The sequence below is a fragment of the Centropristis striata genome, chromosome 24 (assembly GCF_030273125.1).
Source record: "Centropristis striata isolate RG_2023a ecotype Rhode Island chromosome 24, C.striata_1.0, whole genome shotgun sequence".
NCBI lineage: Eukaryota > Metazoa > Chordata > Actinopteri > Perciformes > Serranidae > Centropristis > Centropristis striata.
In genome coordinates, this window is record NC_081540.1 from 5,732,564 (window position 1) to 5,751,522 (window position 18,959).

Genomic DNA, 18,959 nt, shown 5'->3' on the forward strand with positions numbered 1-18,959 from the left:
ATTAATACGCTAAATGCAAATGTTCCCAATGCAAGCTCACCGATATCGTATTCATGTGGGCTGCTGTGGAGACGCCAAAACCAACAACAAATGTATCAACTTACAAGTCACACTGTTGCACCAAATGTGGATTAATATGCAGCTGAAAATATTCCACAATAAATGCACCAGTACCTCCTGTTGGAGCTCATAAAGGAAATTATGTTATATTAAATGCTTTTGTTTCAAAATTAAACTATGCACATAACGATGCATATTGACGCCTTTAACACACTTTTATTTTGACAATCTCCCTGTTTCCTCCCTGGAAACTGAGCTCACAGAGAGAACCGATCTTAGAAATGTTCATAACTGAAAGATGATCACAGGCTCTTTAAATTAACCCATAAAAAAACATTTGCACTTAAATTCAATGTGTCACATTATAGTAAACAGCTGAAGGTCTATTTATATTTTTATTCTCTCAAAAATATAGAATATTGCAGCCTCGTCTTCGAGGTTTGGAAGATCGTTTTCATACGATTTAATGTGTTTTGCATGAGTGTGTTAAAGACATTAGAATTTCTTTCAAATTTTTTGGCAGATTTTATATATTTTCAGTGAAATTTTGCATTACAGTTGAATAGAAACCTGACTAATAACTGCACCTTCTTTTACGATCCATGCCGTGCAATATTTAAATATCTTCTGTCAACAAAAAAAGATCCAATTTAATCCTGTCACTAAGCATGCAATAATATTCAAAGTGTGTCTGTTATTTGCATGCAGTAAATATTGACTTTGTACCATGTAAAAAGTGCATATTGTTGCTGTAATGAGTCTAAATGCTTGCTCAGTTCATGCTAGTTGGTTTCGGTATTTTCTTGGGATTTATTGGCATTAACAAAAATATTGAATATTGCAACTTCATCCTTTCGGTTTAGGAGACATTTAGGAGATCTTTTTCTGTTTCCATATGAATTTTATTTTTTCCTTTGAAGGAGTGTATTCACTCGAATTTTCTTTTGCATAATTTCTATGGAAATTTAGTTACATTTGCATTATATTTGCATGAACACCTGGAAGCTGCAGCTCCTTTTACTGCACATGCATTGTAATATTCAAATCTCCTCTATCAACAAATACACCTCTAAAAAACCCTTACCTTAATGTAGCCATGACAATTTAGTTGAGTCAGTAACCATGCAATAAGGGTCAAAGTGTTACTTTTATATATTCATGCACTAAATATTGATTTTGCACCATGTAAACGTGTGTATTGATGCTGTAATCAGTCAAACTTCTCACTCAGATCAGTAGAAAGTGTGCAGAAATGTGAGAAAATTGAACCTTAACCTTAACAGATACACTTACAAGTTTGACAACTTCATTAATTTTAGATGCACATAAACAATTAACACACACACACACACACATTCTTGTACTTCTATCTTTGTGAGGACCAAAAAGACACAAAATGTCCAAAAAAAGACACAAAAGCACCAAAAAAGGAAACAAAAGGACCAAAAAAGACACAAATTGACCACAAAATGATCAAAAAAGACACAAAATGACCAGAAAAGACACAAAAAGACACAAAATAACCAAAAAAATACTGACTCATGGGGACCCTCATTGTAATAGTGAATTCCCTTGAAAAGTTATAATAGTTTTGGATTTTTCATTAGTTTTAGTTTTATTTTCATTGTGATTTTTTGTTTTCAAATTCAATTAGTTTTTAGAGGGAGTTTGCCAGTTTTAATTTAGTATTTATGTTTTTGAAATGCTTTAGTTTTAGTTTAGTTTTTATTAGTTGTAGTTTTTTGTAATGGGGTATTTGTTGGGTGGGAGATTAAAAGAGGTCACAGTAAATTTTGCCTTCATTTCCTTTGTCTGATCCATCTTCATTATGGATGAAAAAAGTTGACAATGACGAAAACGAAGGACATTTTCTCTATAAGTTAGTTTTGTAACCACAAAATACAGTTTCAGTTAATTTTTTAAACTCTCATTTTTGAGAGGACCGGCCAAAATGTCCTAACTTTGCAAAAATGTCCCCACTCTGTTGGTTAAAAACGTGTTCTGGTCCTCACTATGTAGGAAGTACAAGAACACACACACACACACACACACACACAGTGGACTCACCTCGCTGAGGTAGATGAAGAAGGAGCAGGTGGACCCGTCCACGCCGTAGTTCCCGTAGCAGGAGTCAGAGCGCCACATCTCCCTCATCCACTGAGGAAGAGGAGGAGAAGATTACTCATGCATCCTCACCCAAACCTCCCCCTCCTCCTCCACCCACCCAAACTTTAATGTCAGTGAAATATATGAGCCCAGCCAGCTAATGGCAGTCAAATGTATTTTATCAGCAGCTGTTAAGTAACTCCACTCTGCCATTCACACTGACGGCCAAACAACTGTCATTTGGAGCTTTTTTCATTCTTATAATGGACCGAGACAAAAAAAGTCCAGTTGATGTTGCAATTTAGCAGCAGCTGTGGTGTGTGTTGGAGAATAATGCACACACGATCTATAACACTGTCTAGCAAGGTTATAATAGTTTTGGTTTTTTCATTAGTTTTAATTTCGTTGTCAATTTTTGTTTTCAAATTCAGTTAGTTTTAATGAGTTTTTAGAGTGAGTTTGCTAGTTTTAATTAGTTTTTATTTTTTGGGAAAATGCTTAGTTTTAGTTTAGCTTTTATTAGTTTTAGTTTTTTTGTAATGGGGTATTTGTTGGGTGTGAGGTTCAATAAGGTCACAATAAATGTTGCCTTTATTTCCTTTGTCTGATCCATCTCAGCCCCAATAAGTTTATTAAGTCATAAAACCAGATAGATGAAATAGGTTTTATATCAACCAAAAGGTTTACGTATGAAAAGAAAACGGAGGTGCTGATTGGCCGAAGAGGCGCTCTGTGTATCTGGGCTCGATTGCTCTGCCTCAACTACCTGGATGTTCGTCTCAGAAAATTGAAATTGAATTTTGCGAACTGAATTTGAATTGTGAGAACTGAATATACAGTTCCAAACTAATAAATTCAATTTCAAATTACAATTCAGATTCAGTTTTTCAATGCAATGATTCAAATTGAACAACACAAATTCAAATTATGTGATTCAAATTCAGTTTTTTAATGCAATTATTCAAGTTAAGCAATTCAAATTCAAATATAAATGATTCAAATTCAGTTTCTGGTGGCACATATTTCAGCCCGTACAGTTTTTGAGGTTAGAGATTCAAAGGCTGAAAACAAAAGAGCGACTATCTCCCTTTCATCAGACACATGTGCAAGTCATCGAGTGGAGCTGCTCGGCGGCCAACAGGAAACGAGGGAGGATGTTCTCTCATGTGTGAATGTGTTTGAAATAAATCAATGTGAAATCCTGACGAACACAGAAGAGCATGCATCTTTCAGAGATCTGCCAAAATAAATACTAGTGAGAGTGTGGAGTGGTGTTTGGACAAATATTCTGATTTGATCCCTAGCAGGCCGACTCGTGAACGGCATGCAGAGTGAAGAAGAGCTGTTGAGCTGCGATGTGGACTGACAGCCCTCCTGCTTAGTTTACAGGCTGTCATGCATGCTGACTTACAGTAACCTAAGGGAGCAGCACACAGGGAGATAGAAAATCCCGTTTTCAACGCTGCTCACAGAGGGGAGACCTGGCAGATGGGCTCAGAGCTTGGCTCAGTGGCTTGGATGGCGCAGGCATGAAGATTGTATTATATTTGTTTAAACAGCAACCTAAGAGCTCTATAACGTGAGGAAATGGATTTGTCAGATGCTACTAACTGTGTGCTGATAGTAAAACTGCTGTGGAATAACAGTTTAGTGAATTTTGATGCCTTTTCTGCGAGCATTGTGTGCTCTGTATGTGTGTGTAGGTGTTTACAGCAGGCTTTGGCAGCGGCCGGCGCCCAGTTGGAAACGCTGACAGTATCAGTGGAGGATTGGGACCGGCTGAGCAGATGGTGTGTATGATAGGGCCCTATCGGCTCCAGGGACGCCAGCACACACACACACACACATACAAACACACAAACAGAGGCTTTAGATTGTGTGTGTTGTTTGTGTGTGTGCACCTGTGTCAGTGTGTGGCCCCCATCGGCCCTGAAAAGTGAAATTAAACCAGTTTGAAGTTTAATATTCCCGCACATGGACGGTTATGGTGGCAATAAGATTAGATCATTGTTTATTCTTTTTGCTCTTCAGCTTGTCTCAGAGGAGCTTCACTCAGTAAACACAGTTTCTACTGAGTTTTCTGGAGGTGGTGCTGGGTTTTTTTTTTCTTCCTTTCCAAATGACCTATTCACAGATATACAGGCTGTATCCCAAAGTCAAGGAAGGATCCCCAAACGGCTGAATGTGGAGGATACTACGCCATTGACATCTGTTGAAGGACTGAAGGACTGTCCCAATGTCCAGAGGACAGAGTCCTTCTTTTGCCCAAATTCCAAAGATGCATGTGTGTATCCTTCGTGCACCCCGAGTACCCATAATGCCTTGCACACACCGGTCTACTGGGAGTTTAAAAAGCGGCGAGCGAAGAAACAGGGACGCATGCAGGGCAATATGAATATACAAGTATTTTAAGTTTACACTGACTGTTATCACATAACTTACAAAACTTGTGTTCAAAGTCAAGCAAAACATATGCACAAAAAAATGCAAGAATATTTAGCTAAAAGATAATAAACATCATCTTGATACATTACCAGTTAAGTTAATTGATGCCATCTCAGTCGTTAAAGTTATTAATTGTTAATTCATATATATGCATCAGATGATGATGTACTATGTGCAAAGTATACGTAGCGATGCAATTCAGAAAGTTATACATTTGTTTATTGTGTTAACAGGGATCAACAGCCTGCTATTATCTGTTATTGTTATTTATAAATAACTGTTATTGTACTGTACTGTAAAATAAAAAAATAAAAAAACACAGGACACATCTCCATGGTGAGTTCTGCTCCGCTGCTTTTATGAAACTAAGTAGCAGCCAAATTCATCCAGGATCAGTGAAATATTCAGGTTTAATCCACTTTGTGGCTTTTACTTGCTAAATCGTGGAGATTCAACCTTAAAGCATCTTCTTCCATTTCCACTAATATGTGTCAGAGTGCCACATCCATGTCTGAACTGGTTTATCAATTGTGGCGCTGAATTTAAGCACTCAGAAGGCTGTTCCATTTGTGCGTTATACCAGTCAGAGGAAAACTCTGGAGGACTTTAACATTGGGATACAGCAATAGAAACAGACACGAGGAGAGAGGTCTGTGCCTGGGACTCACCTTGACCTTGCCCTCGCAGTGAGGGAAACCCTCCAAAGGCGGCAGCTCGCACTTCTCCTGGGCTCCGTTTAGGAGGTCTGGAGGAGAGAGGGAGAGAGAGAGGGAGGGGGGAGTGAGAAAATCAATGAGGTCAAGTCAGTCAGATCTAAAATGCTTCAGCTGGACTTCCGGTTATGGCGGCCACCTAGGGAGACGTGCTTCGCGCTGCTCTGCCTTAGCCACTAACATTTCTACTAAAAATACTCGCAATTATAACATTATTTGGTAATATAGGGTGAGCGTGGAATTTGTAATGCCGAAGGCTGCTAGTGCAAGTAAAGGAAAAGGCAAACCGTCAAAGCAGCCGAAGTTACCCGACTACCGTGTTAGCAGTGACATACAGAAAGCTAACGAGGACATGGCGGAGGACGAGGCCAGCGGAGGGGAGACACTGAGAGGTGCGACGGCGGATGCGGTGCTGGCTGCTATAAGCTCCATGAAAACGGAGTTCACTTCAAGATTTGATGGAGTTATGGCGGCGATAGAAAATATGAGGAAGGAGATAAACGAATGCACAGAGCGAGTGACGCAGGCCGAGTTGCGGATATCAACCGCCGAGGACGACGTAGCTGGTTTGCAGACTAAAGTCCACACACTGGAGTCAAAAAATAAGACTTTGGAGGACAAGCTTCTGGACTTGGAAACCAGATCCCGCTTAAATAACTTGAGACTGGTGGGTCTGCCGGAGGGTGCTGAGGGACGAGACCCATGCTCTTTTTTGGAGAAGTGGATACCGGAGGTAATGGATGCTGCGGCTACTATTGAACGGGCACACCGAATCGGACCAGCGAGGGACCCAAAGGCGCCACCGAGAACACTTATAATGAAGTTTCTCAACTTCAAGGACAAGCGGGCAGTTATGGAAGCTGTAAGGGCTAAGAAGGAGATCCGCTACAAGGAACATCAAGTACGGTTTTACTCTGACTTGGCTACGGGGATACACCAGCTGAGGAAGAACTTCGACCCAATCCGCCAGGAGCTGCGCAACTTGGGGATCCGACATGGAGTGATTCACCCCGCCAGGCTGCGGATAACACATAAAGACCGGACTTATACTTTTCAAACGCCAGCAGAAGCTCGGGAGTTTGTCAGGAAGATCCAGGAGGACACCGGCGGGAGTTAAAAACAAATGGTTGATCGCGTGGATACGGTAATATAATACCTGAATTATGGTGCTGAAAATCACTATCACAAATTTGGCTTAACGTGTGTTCTGAAGGCGTATTAGTATTCTGAAGGTAATTTCAGTTAACAATATATATATTTTTATATATGCATACGTTTCCACTTTATGATGAGGCTGTATAATGACTCAGGTAGGCACATGAAAAAAAACGCACATACTAAGATACGTTGGGCTTTTGAACATGCATATTAAACTTAAAATACATTTGATTTATGGGGCATGCTTAATAAATAAAAAACGGTTGGTTGTAGATTAAAAATAAACACGCCACTTATGTTGCAGGCGAGTGTTAATTACTGTTATAATATAGCGGCAGAGTTGTTGTTTTTTCTAGTTTGTTTTTTTTCTAAGGATAATTGAGTGGTTTGACTGATCCTCATTAAGTGTGGAACAGACGACAGCGATATATCGGGAGTCAAGATGCTTTCAGGGGGGCTCTCACGAAAGTGGGAAAGGGGAAGTAATACATGTTCAGTGTGTGGGATTCGTGTTCAAGAATCCATGTTTGTTATGCTCCTCCGTAAGTTTTCTTTTATATTGCAAGGTAATCTATCATTGTCTCTTATTAAAGATGTCTCAAGGAGTAAACCTTAATTTTGTCTCTTGGAACTGCAGAGGTCTACAACAATTTAGAAAAGTTAAACAAGTCATAAATAAAATAAAGGAAATGGACTCCAAAATAGTGTTTCTACAAGAAACGCATCTCTTAGAAAAGGATACTATTAGGATACGGAGGAGATGGCAGGGTAGTGTATATACAGCATCATTCTCATCTCAGGCCAGAGGAGTTATGACCCTCATCCATAAGACTGTCCCATTTCAAGTTAAAAATGTCATTAAGGATACATTTGGAAGACATTTAATTATCCAGGGCTCTCTACTGTCAGAAAACTTAAACTTGGTAAATGTATATGGCCCTAATACTGACGATCCTAGTTATTTTGTAAATCTGTTCCTTACTCTCTCAACATTTGCAGGACATTATGTAATAGCAGGTGATTTTAATTGTACTTTGAATCCTAGTATGGACAGATCTACAGGTCTAGATCCATCTCACAATAGGTGTAGAGCAGTAATTCATCGCTTTATTAAAGAATATAGCCTGTTAGATATTTGGAGAGAACTTAGACCACATGCCAAAACGTACTCTTGTTACTCAAACACATTTAAATCATATTCTCGTATTGATTATTTTTTAGTTTCTTCACAATTGCGGTCCAAAATTCATGACAGCTTCTATGATAATATTGTGATCTCAGATCACGCCCCATGTTGTATAGTATATGTTGATAAAAAATTGACAAAAGACCCAGCCAGATGGCACTTTCATCACAAATGGTTGCAAGATGAAGAATTTGTGAAATATATAGGAAAACAGATAGAAGAGTTTTTTGAACATAACACTACACAAACTTCTGCTAGTATAAAGTGGGAAGCTTTTAAAGCTTTCCTAAGAGGACATATTATCAGTTATACAGGTTCAAAATCAAAAAAGGCACGTGAGGAGAGAGTACAATTGGAATATAAAATAAAGACTCTCCAGGAAAAAGTTTATGAGAAAAGTGACCCACAAATGGAAAGCGAATTACTGATTTTGAGGGCTGAATATGATAAGCTGTCTGCTTCCAGAGCTGCCTCTAGTCTTCTAAGACTAAAACAATCCTTCTTTGAACACGGTGACAAATCGGGTAAACTATTGGCATGGCAGATTAGACAACTGGAAACCAAAACATCAATTACAACCATTATATCTAATGGGGAAGATATAGTGGACCCTATAGAAATAAATGATGCCTTTAGAGGTTACTATAAAGAATTATATGATACCAAAAACGAGATTAATGTGCAAAATCTGAATAGTTTTTTGGATGAACTATCTATACCTAATTTACCTAACGAAGATAAAGAAGATCTGGAAAGGGAAATTACTAAAGAGGAAATAGGGCGTGCCATCGATAATATGAAGTCAGGAAAAAGTGCAGGACCAGATGGTCTCCCAATTGATCTATATAAAAAATTCAAAAAGAAGTTGCTAATACCTCTTTTCGAAATGTTTCTGGAGGCATTTCAGAAAGGCAGTTTTCCACCCTCTATGAATAGTGCTTTGATTACTTTATTGCCAAAACCAGGTAAACCTTCTAACAAGTGTGAAAACATGAGACCAATAAGTTTGTTAAATTCTGACCTTAAGATATTATGTAAACTGTTGGCAACACGCTTACAAAAGTTACTGCCAAATATTATTAATAGAGATCAAAATGGTTTTATAACAGGAAGGCAGGGTTTTCATAATGTAAGAAGAGTATTGAACATTATTCATACAAACAAAGAAATGTCGGATGCAGCACTCTTATCATTAGATGCGGAAAAGGCCTTCGATAGGGTCGAATGGCCTTATCTTTTCAATGTTTTAGAAAGGTTTGGAATTGGAAGTAATTTCATAAAATGGGTTAGGGTGTTATATAAAAATTCTACTGCAGAAATCTTGACAAATAGAAATATTTCAAAACCAATAAAAATAAGTAAAGGGTGCCGGCAAGGTTGCCCATTATCTCCTTTATTGTTCATACTAGCAATTGAACCTCTCGCAATCGGAGTGCGTTCACATCAGCAATTTTGTGGTATAACAGTGGGGCCGACAGAACATAGAATATCCTTATATGCTGATGATGTTATTTTATTCATATCAAATCTAAATCAATCGATACCGGCAGTGTTACAGCTAATCAAATCGTTTGGAGATGTTTCGGGATATAAGGTGAATAACACAAAATCTTCTATATTACTACTCAACTCAAATGAAAGAAAGAATCCAATTCCAAGCGTAATTCAATTTAATGTTGTAGATCAGTTTAAGTATCTGGGAGTACAGATTTTGCCAAGATTGGAAAACATGGTTGAAGCCAATTACGAACCTTTGATGATGGAAATTAATGAATCAATCGATAGATGGATGTCACTACCAGTATCTATGATTGGGAGAATTCATATTCTAAAAATGAATATACTGCCAAAGCTACTCTATTTATTTCAAAATATTCCTCTGCCACCTCCTCCAGATTTTTTCTTAAAAACTAAAAATATGTTTGTGAGATTTATATGGAAGAATAGGAGGGCAAGACTTCGTTTGTCTTTGTTATATTTGCCGTATGACAGAGGGGGCTTAAAGTGTCCAAACCTATTGTGGTATTACTGGGCTGCGCAGCTGAGGTCTGTTATGTTCTATTTTTCAACAAATGAGCCTCCACATTGGACTGAAATGGAGTCTCACGGTCTAGCATTGCCTCTTCCCTCATACATGTACTCAGACACAGTAAAAAGATTAAAGAAACAAACTAAAAACCCAATTGTAAAGCATATGTTAAAGTTATGGTATGATGTTCAAAAATACTTAAAGGAACAGCATACATTATCTCAATATAGTCCAGTATGGGGTAATCGTTCTTTTGTACCAGGGAGAGCGGATGCAGCGTTTAAATTGTGGCACTCTAAGGGACTTAAAATGGTCCAAGATCTTTACTTGACAGACTCAGATAATATGATGTCATTCGAGGAGTTGTGCTTTAAATTTGGCCTCAACAGGAAACATTTTTTCAAATACCTTCAGCTTAGAAGCTTTGTTAAAGTAAATCAAAATAATTCACTTACTAGACCCCCACATTCATCCTTGGAGAAAATTATGATAAAGAACAGTTTAAAAAAGGGTATCATATCAGAAATTTACAGGTTGCTGACATCTTATTCATCAGAAAACGCACAGTATAAATTGAATGCATGGAAGGAAGACTTGCAGTTAGAAATTTCGGATGAGGATTGGGAAGCAGCCTGTGCTAAGGCTCACACTATGTCCATAAGTACACATCTTAAACTTATACAGTACAAATGGTTAATGCGGACATATGTGACACCGATGGATTTAAATAGATATAATAAAAATATACCAGATGTATGCACGAAATGTATGGAATCCAGAGGAACTTTGTTTCACTGCATTTGGCAATGCAGAAAGATTAAAATATTCTGGGAAGAGGTAAGAGTTATAGTCGAGAAGATTATTTCAAAACAAATTCTACTGGACCCTAAACTTTTTTTGTTTGGCTTATACCCAGAGAAACATAACTACAGTAGGAGTGAGCGGACATTTATAGACCTCAGCTTGCTTTATGCTAAGAAATGTGTTGCATTATTGTGGATAAAGATTTATAAACCAAGTACAACTCAGTGGATAAGACAGATGTTAGCAAGTCTTCCTTTAGAGAGAATAACTTACATATTAAAGGCTAAACGGCATGTATTTGAGGACATATGGAGCCCTTTCATTAACTACATTAAAGACTTAGATTTAACGGATGAAGAAGTGGATAACTAGTCTTCGTGGACAATGCAGATTCCGGTCTTGTCAGATTCATATTGCTTTTCTATATGTGTATTTTAATTCACACTAATTACAAACGATACTCAATTGTATATAGATTACCATTTTCTTTAACAGGAGGAGCATACTTGTTCGAAGTGTTATGTTTTGTTTGTTTTTATTTTTCTGTCTATGTAAATGCAGCTATTTGAAAATATGGAAGTGAATGACGATAAATGAATGTAAAAGCTGTATGTCAAAGTGTTATAAACTGAAAATAAAATAAAAATATTGTGGAAAAAAAAAAAAAAATGCTTCAGCTGCCTGCAGCTTTAACGGGACGTACTACAGTCATGGAAAAAAAATATTAAGACAACCATTGTTTTCTTCAATTTCTTGTTCTTTTTAATGCCTGGTACAACTAAAGATACATTTGTTTGGACAAATATAATGATAACAACAAAAATAGCTGATAAGAGTTTAATTTAAGAGCTGATATCTAGACATTTAACATGGTTTTATTGATAATGATTTGGGTTATTATCAACAAAGTTTCCATGACTGTAGATGTAAAAAATGACCAAAAAGGACACAAAATTATCGAAATAGACACAAATAGACCAAAAATAGATGTAAAAATGACCAAAAAAGACCCAAAATGACAAAAAAATACAGTAATGGAAAAAAATATTAGACCCTTGTTTTCTCTCATTTCTTGTTAATTTAATGCCTGGTACAACTAAAGGTACATTTGTTTGGACAAATATAATGATAACAACAAAAACAGCTCACAAGAGTTGAATTTAAGAGCTGATATCTAGACATTTAACATGGTTTTCTTCATAATGATTTTGGTCATTATCCATGTCTGTTTGATCCCCAAGCTGGAGACGATGCAGATGCAATAACATTTCATTATTTTCTCCCTTCTGCGTGCGTTTCAGGGAGTAATAGTGAATAGTGACAATAATTACAATATCCACTTAAAAAGCTCTGCAAAACATATCAAGGTCGTTGCCATATATTGCATGATATCCCCCGCTGTGTTGCCCCAATATGCTGCCATAAACACAGCAGGGTTTTCCTCCATTAGAAGACTTTCTCATAGCACGAATGAAGATAAAAAACAACGATACTGAGACGTGTTCTGCTGGGTCGTGCTGCCTCCACACACACACACACATTAAAAAGCTCACTGCTCTTCATAAATATCAGTTAGAATAAATTAAATATAAGCGCAAATATTTACAGGACACTGCCCTGTAACTAAATAAGGGTGTGATATTTAAATGACGCTTGTTTTCAACTGCCACATTTATCAACGTCCGATCATTGTTACGATGTGAACGGAGAGACTGAAGATGATTTCTGCGCTGCTGGTTTCGACATTTGCTTGATAAATGAGGGCCAATATATCATCCAACACAATCACAGCATATCATGACAGGCTCATGAGCAGCTTACATTAGTTATCCAACACTTTGTTTGGACTGAACAGCTGATATCTGATCAATTCAGCGTCATCACAGCTCACAACTTTCCTCCAAGGTTATTATAGTTAACTAAAACTAACAAAATAACTAAAACTAGAATTGAAAAAACATTTTCGTTAACTGAAATAAAAACAAAAACTAGAGTTTTTTAAAAAACGATAACTAACTGAAACTGTATTACGTGGTTACAAAACTAACTAAAATTATAGTGGAAATGTCCTTAGTTTTCGTTTTTGTTAACTTTTTTCATTCATAATTCAGTGTTTCTATTTGAACATGCAACACATGGTGAATATTATTACTGAGACTTGGATGTCTACACTCCAACCAAAATTCAAAACAGTTAATAACTTTATTGGGGCTGAGATGGATAAACCAAAGGAAATAAAGGCAAAATTTATTATGACCACTTTGAATCTCGCACCCAACACATAGCCCATTACAAAAAAACTAAAACTAACACTAAAACTAATAAAAACTAAACTAAAACTAAGCATTTTCAAAAAATAAAAACTAAACTAAAACTAGAAAACTCACTCTAAAAACGAACTAAAACTAACTGAATTTGAAAACAAAAATTCACAACGAAATTAAAACTAAAACTAATGAAAAATCTATATGAAAACTATTATAACCTTGCTTTCCTCCAGAACTGAAAACAACCTTCAGATGTACAGAGTGGCTGCCTGCCAGAGCAGCTTGTACAGAAGCAGCACAACCTGCCTCCCACCGGCCAAGATAGACCAAGATACAGGGTCACTTGGCCGCTCCACGGTGTCAGTTTCCTGTCCGGCTCGATCGTCCCACAGACAGACGGATGACATGGCATTTTAAAGCTATTTCTGTAAAGACGATAGCATCTGCTCCATGACTCAACAGTTTCGATCTGGTGGCTGTGATTAAACTGTGAGAACTTCCTCATACGCATCTTTCCTTCTTGTAAATTACAAACAAATGTAGAAACAGGTGAGGCAGGAGAGGTGGAGAAACTTAATCTGCAGCCAGAGTGACTAACAACATAGTTATGGTGTGAGACTAATGAGAGAGTGTGAACAGGGGAAGTTTTTCCTCTAACAGCTTCTGGATATCGCTTCCAAAAACAAAAAGTGAGTCTGTATAGAAATCTGTTTGAAGGTAGAATACATTCCTGCAGTAAAAGTTAAGGTTTGTGCGTGCAAGAAGCTGTCAAAAAACTGTTTTTAGCCACTTTTTAACACATACTTTTTAGATCTTGGTTGGATTTTTTAACATGGATGAAGGATTTTAATCATCAGACGTCTGAGTCTTCAGAAACAAGCGAAGCAAACAGCCGAAGACAGAAAACAGACGGAGAAATAACTAGTCATGAAGTCTGATTTCCAGTCAAACTGAGGCTTCAAAACATCCAAAGAGGCTGCATCCTACTTTTTCTTCTTCATCTCGGGGTCGAGTTTCCACAGAAGTTTCCTCTCTCTCTCTCTCTCTCTGCTTCTTCTTTATAATCAGAAAGATCTCTTTATGTCTCCATATTGAACAGCATTTCATCACCGCTGTCATAATCACTCAATTTTATTTTCTTGCAAAAACTAGAGACAGGATTCGGACCAAAACAGCCGATATGCAGCAATCAAGCATAGGAACATGGAAGTTTTACGGTTGAGAAAAACAAGTAAAACATGTTTAGGATGAGCTTTTGTTTAGAGGTTAAAATCTGCAGGATGCATTAATTTATCATTAAAAAAAACATATAAACAGCTAGAATGACCGCTTGGGAAATATAGGGTTTTTTTGGCAATTTGTGCCGCCTGTCAAACATTTGCAGCTTTAATTTAAACACAAAAAAGCACAAAAAGTCAATATATTGAGTCAAGAAAAAAACTATTGTGTCCATTTATATATATGGGACGATAAGTCAATATAGTAATTATAGTGACAGGCCGAGGTAGAAAATGATTAGGATGAGCTTTTGTTTAGGAGTTTAAAATCTGCAGGATGCATTATTTTATCATTAAAATAACATATAAACAGCTAGAATGACCGCTTGGGAAATATAGGGTTTTTTTGGCAATTTGTGCCGCCTGTCAAACATTTGCAGCTTTAATTTAAACACAAAAAAAGCACAAAAAGTCAATATATTGAGTCAAGAAAAAAACTCGTGTCCATTTATATACAGTACAGGCCAAAAGTTTGGACACACACCTTCTCATTCAATGCGTTTTTCTTTATTTTCATGACTATTTACATTGTAGATTCTCACTGAAGGCATCAAAACTATGAATAAACACATATGGAATTATGTACTTAACAAAAAAAGTGTGAAATAACTGAAAACATGTCTTGTATTTTAGATTCCTCAAAGTAACCACCCTTTGCTTACTAGAATATAAGACATGTTTTCAGTTATTTCACACTTTTTTGTTAAGTACATAATTCCACATGTGTTCATTAATAGTTTTGATGAATTTACAATGTCAATAGTCATGAAAATAAAGGAAAAACATTGAATGAGAAGGTGTGTCCAAACTTTTGGCCTGTACTGTATATGGGACAATAAGTCAATATAGTAATTATAGTGACAGGCCGAGGTAGAGCATGTTTAGGATGAGCTTTTGTTTAGGGGGTTAAAACCTGCAGCCTGTTTCCTCTCTGCAGCGTCTGGTTCTCCAAACTGGGAACGTGCAGAACATCATTTACTGCAGCGAACACATCCACAGTGATGATTTACAGTAAACACATGTAAACAGTGTTGACATTAGCTCAGTCTGGAGCTGCTGTCTCGTCCACATCAGCACTTGGGCCCGGCTGCATGTCACAGTGACGGCTGCAGACTGCACATTACTCTGCGGTCAGGGATGACTGTCAGCCAACAGGATCACCTTTGGCTTTTCACTCTGAACTCCATCACTAGAGAAACCACAGAGAGCAGAGAGCTGTGCAAACACATGCTGAGGAGACTTCTTCAGAGCTGCAATAAACTAAATGAATGCAACTGTGACATCAGCGCAGGATTAACATGCACGGCGTGCACACAGGCTTCCCTTCCATATAATCACCTTTTTGATATCCCCATTCAGAGACGTTAACGTCATCGCCGCTGACCTTTGCAGCCAGGAGATAAATAATGCATCACGCTCGGCTGTGCGGTGAATAGATAAAAGCTTCCAGACTGATGTAATGAGTGTGTGGGAGGTGTTTCAGGTGGAGGGTGTGTGTGATATGAAGCTAATCAGCAGCTCCAGCACTGGGTCAAGCTTCTGTCGGGTTCAGCAGCAGCAGCAGCAGCTCCTACATCATGTCTAACATTGATTTAGTTTATTTACAGCGACAAGCTGCTGCAGTAAACAGACACTCCACTGGTAAACTTTCCTCCCGCTCTCTTCTCTGTAAAACACATTTCTCTGGCTCGCTCGCTCAACACTGTATATCAGGAGGAATGAGAGATAAAAGAGAGGTGATGACACGTCGCAGAGTACTACAACTAGAAACGTCACAAGTTAGAAGGAAAGTTTCCATCCAGACCAGATACTGAGTCTATGTGCGGCTGCAGGACTGACCCTCTTCTGAACCCACTCAGTCTCACCAAGTTATGTTTCTTTTGCTCCTGTCACATTTTACTCACTGTGGCCTCATTTTCACTGCAAAACACACGTCCTGCACCTTAGTGGAAACAGCACAGTCATGGCTAGAAGTAGGGGGGCTGAGAAATGTATTTTGTGCAGAATAAGGTCACTTCCAAGTAGGGCTGGGCGATATGGCCCTAAAATAATATCATGATATTGTAGACTATTTTTGCGATAACGATATTCTTGACAATATTAGGAAATACTTAAAAAGATAGAAAATATGATTTTTTTTGTAGTCTGTATAAATAATTAAAAATCTAAAATGTAGTTTGAAGTGCAAATCTCAACAGTTGCCAAATACAAAAAAATTTACTCTTGACTCTAGAGTATGAGCAAATAATAAAAATAACCATTTAGGGGTTCCGGGGGCATATTTTAATGAAATTTTGTAAATGAGAATAAAGGTTATTGTATGTTTTATTTAAGGCATCTTATTTTGACAGTCTTCTTGTAAGTTCTGTGGTGGATTCTGTCAACACACTGTGCTCTTATTTTGAAAGCTGCTTGTGTTTAGCGACAGGGAGTAAGTAGCTTTTTGTGATTAAAACAACTTTAACCACTACATCAAGAAGTAGGAAGGTTGCCAAAATCATGATATGCATTTTTTTTAACCATAAAAAAAATATACCGATATTATCATGAACGATACGATATGGCACAGCCCTACTTCCAAGTATAAAGTGTCTTTAAACCTTTAAAGGCCGTTTTCTCAAAATTAGTTTTTTCTCATAAATCTCAATTTACAGACACCAAACTGACCAGTTTTATTCCTAACTAGATTCAATCATTCATTCCCTGATTTATGCAACATATTGTTACTAAAAAAACATGCCCAAAATTGACATTTTTGGTCCTGGAAATGTATGCAAATTAGTGCATATTTAATGGCTAAACACCTCAGTTGCACATAAAAACATAAAATTATAGAAAACTTCAAAATCATTAAGACAAAATCTTGTCTTAATGTAAATAAAAAACTGGGGAAGTTTCATGGTGATATCTAGAAAATATTCACCTGTAGAGTCTCCACTTACAGTAAACATAGTTATTGTAATTGAGGATTTGGATCTGAGAGATTAAATCCACACACACACACACACACACACACACACACACACACACACACACACACACACACACACTCTTCTTCTCCATCTTGTTGTTTCTGTTTTATTGCCCTCAAAGTGCCTCCTTAAGAACAATAAGGTCACTACCACATATAAAGTGTGGTGGACTCCTCTTCCACTCTGAGCTTTATGAAAACAGAATCTGTGACACTTTTTACACTTTAATGTGTTGTTGGTGGAGTTTTTTCACTTCCGTGGCTAAATCATTGTTCAGACTTGTTGTTTTTGTGTGTTTTTTGTGATGGTCTGTCCATATTTGGATAAGGGCCTTTACTTCATCATTAGACAGCATCTGTCCTGACTTTTCTGCAGTTGATTCTCACATTCCGGCCCAAATTCGACCCAGAATGCTCCGTAATTTTAGTTGTTTCGGACTGTGTTGTCACCACAGAGAACTGAACTCTTGTGACCTTGGAAGAGAACCGAGACCCTCAATTTTTAGCGTTCACACCAGCAAAAACCAAACTGACTATCAGACAAAACGTACCAGAGTTCGTTTCAAATGGACCAAACAGCTCCGGTGTGAAAGCACCATAACTCACTTATAATGACATAAATAATAAACACAAGCACAAATTGAATTCATTTTACAGAAATCGTAGTTGAAAGTGTACTTAAAATCTCTTTTGTAAGGAGTACATCAACTTAGGTTTTTTACAGGATCTGGTAATTACAAAGGCTTCATTGATTGCATAATTTTAAATAAAGTGGTTCTGATAAGATATCACTATTTCAAGCTTTGTTTTGTTTGTTTTCCTAATGGAAGATTTCTTCTCACATGATGCAAATTCCTGTTTCTACAATTCCTGCTATGACACATTGTGTAATTTTTTCCATGCACCCATAATTTCTAGGCCAAGGTCAGATTCTATTATCATTATAATTTATTTCCCATGAGCCGTGGTGGTTTTTCTTAATGTCAGGAGGTGATCTGGTGAATATGAGATGCAGATGCATGCTTCTGCAGGATGTTGTGATATGGATTGAAATGTCACTGTGCATCATCTTGACATTTAAAACTACGGCATGGACACAAAGTGTCCTTCAGTGGAGAGCTGTTAACAAGATCACTTCACATGATATCAGATATCTATATAGCAACAGAGTATTGTGAACACAATGCAGATAATCACGCTGCACCAGTCATAACTAGATGTGCTTATATATGTAGGACAACACAGCACTCAGCAGCTTTACATTTTTCATAGTATTGAGCATCGCTGCCTTTCTATGAACCTGTAATCCTCCAGATAAGTACTGAAACTCTGCTGTCAGAGTCCTGGCTGTGTGTTATAGCTGCTGTAAATCAATTGAGTTTATTAATATTTCTGTTATCATCACCATCAGCTAGAAAGAAGAAGTGGCAGAAAAAAGAGGATGTGATCAAGGGGCGTGATCTTCTATCTAATAACACGAGTGTGAAGAGAAGCAGAGACAACGAGGTGTTTTATTTCTGGTATTTTTAAGTAGCAGAGCCACAGTGGCTGAGGACCAATCAGATTTAATCCCATGTGGTTGAAAGGGGGGCCATAGAGCCGGTCACAAGATGAACACAATACACAATCCTTATTGTTTCCCCGACTCCAGCAACAAACGGAGGATTAAAGCTTTCCTTCCTGCAGAGTTTCTGCACTGAGACCTCCTGTTTCTAGTCGGTTGCATCACTTTCATGTATGTTGTATCAATAATTTAAAGGTACAATCTCTGAGATCTGTGTGTTGTTCTTTTTGGCAGGAGTTTGACAATAAGTGGTGATTGCAGGTGTGTTTCTGGATCTCACTTTCTCCTTGTTTTTGAAGTTGAGAATCATCTGAACTCATCTCTGTTTTCTTCAGAAGTGTGTTGCTCTCTGTTCTCTGTCACCACTAACAGCTCCTTT

General features: G+C 37.5%; 1 protein-coding gene across 2 annotated transcripts in view; it reads right to left on the minus strand.

Moving 5' to 3' along the window:
* Nucleotides 1–18,959, minus strand: part of mgat5 (alpha-1,6-mannosylglycoprotein 6-beta-N-acetylglucosaminyltransferase) — a 137,070-nt gene that overhangs the window by 74,341 nt on the left and 43,770 nt on the right. For both annotated transcript variants that reach the window (XM_059328196.1, XM_059328195.1), the window contains exons 4-5: nucleotides 5,280–5,356; nucleotides 2,128–2,217 (exon numbers count right to left, since the gene is read on the minus strand). In XM_059328196.1, the coding sequence (XP_059184179.1) occupies nucleotides 2,128–2,217; nucleotides 5,280–5,356 (167 nt within the window). The remainder of the gene's footprint in view (nucleotides 1–2,127; nucleotides 2,218–5,279; nucleotides 5,357–18,959) is intronic.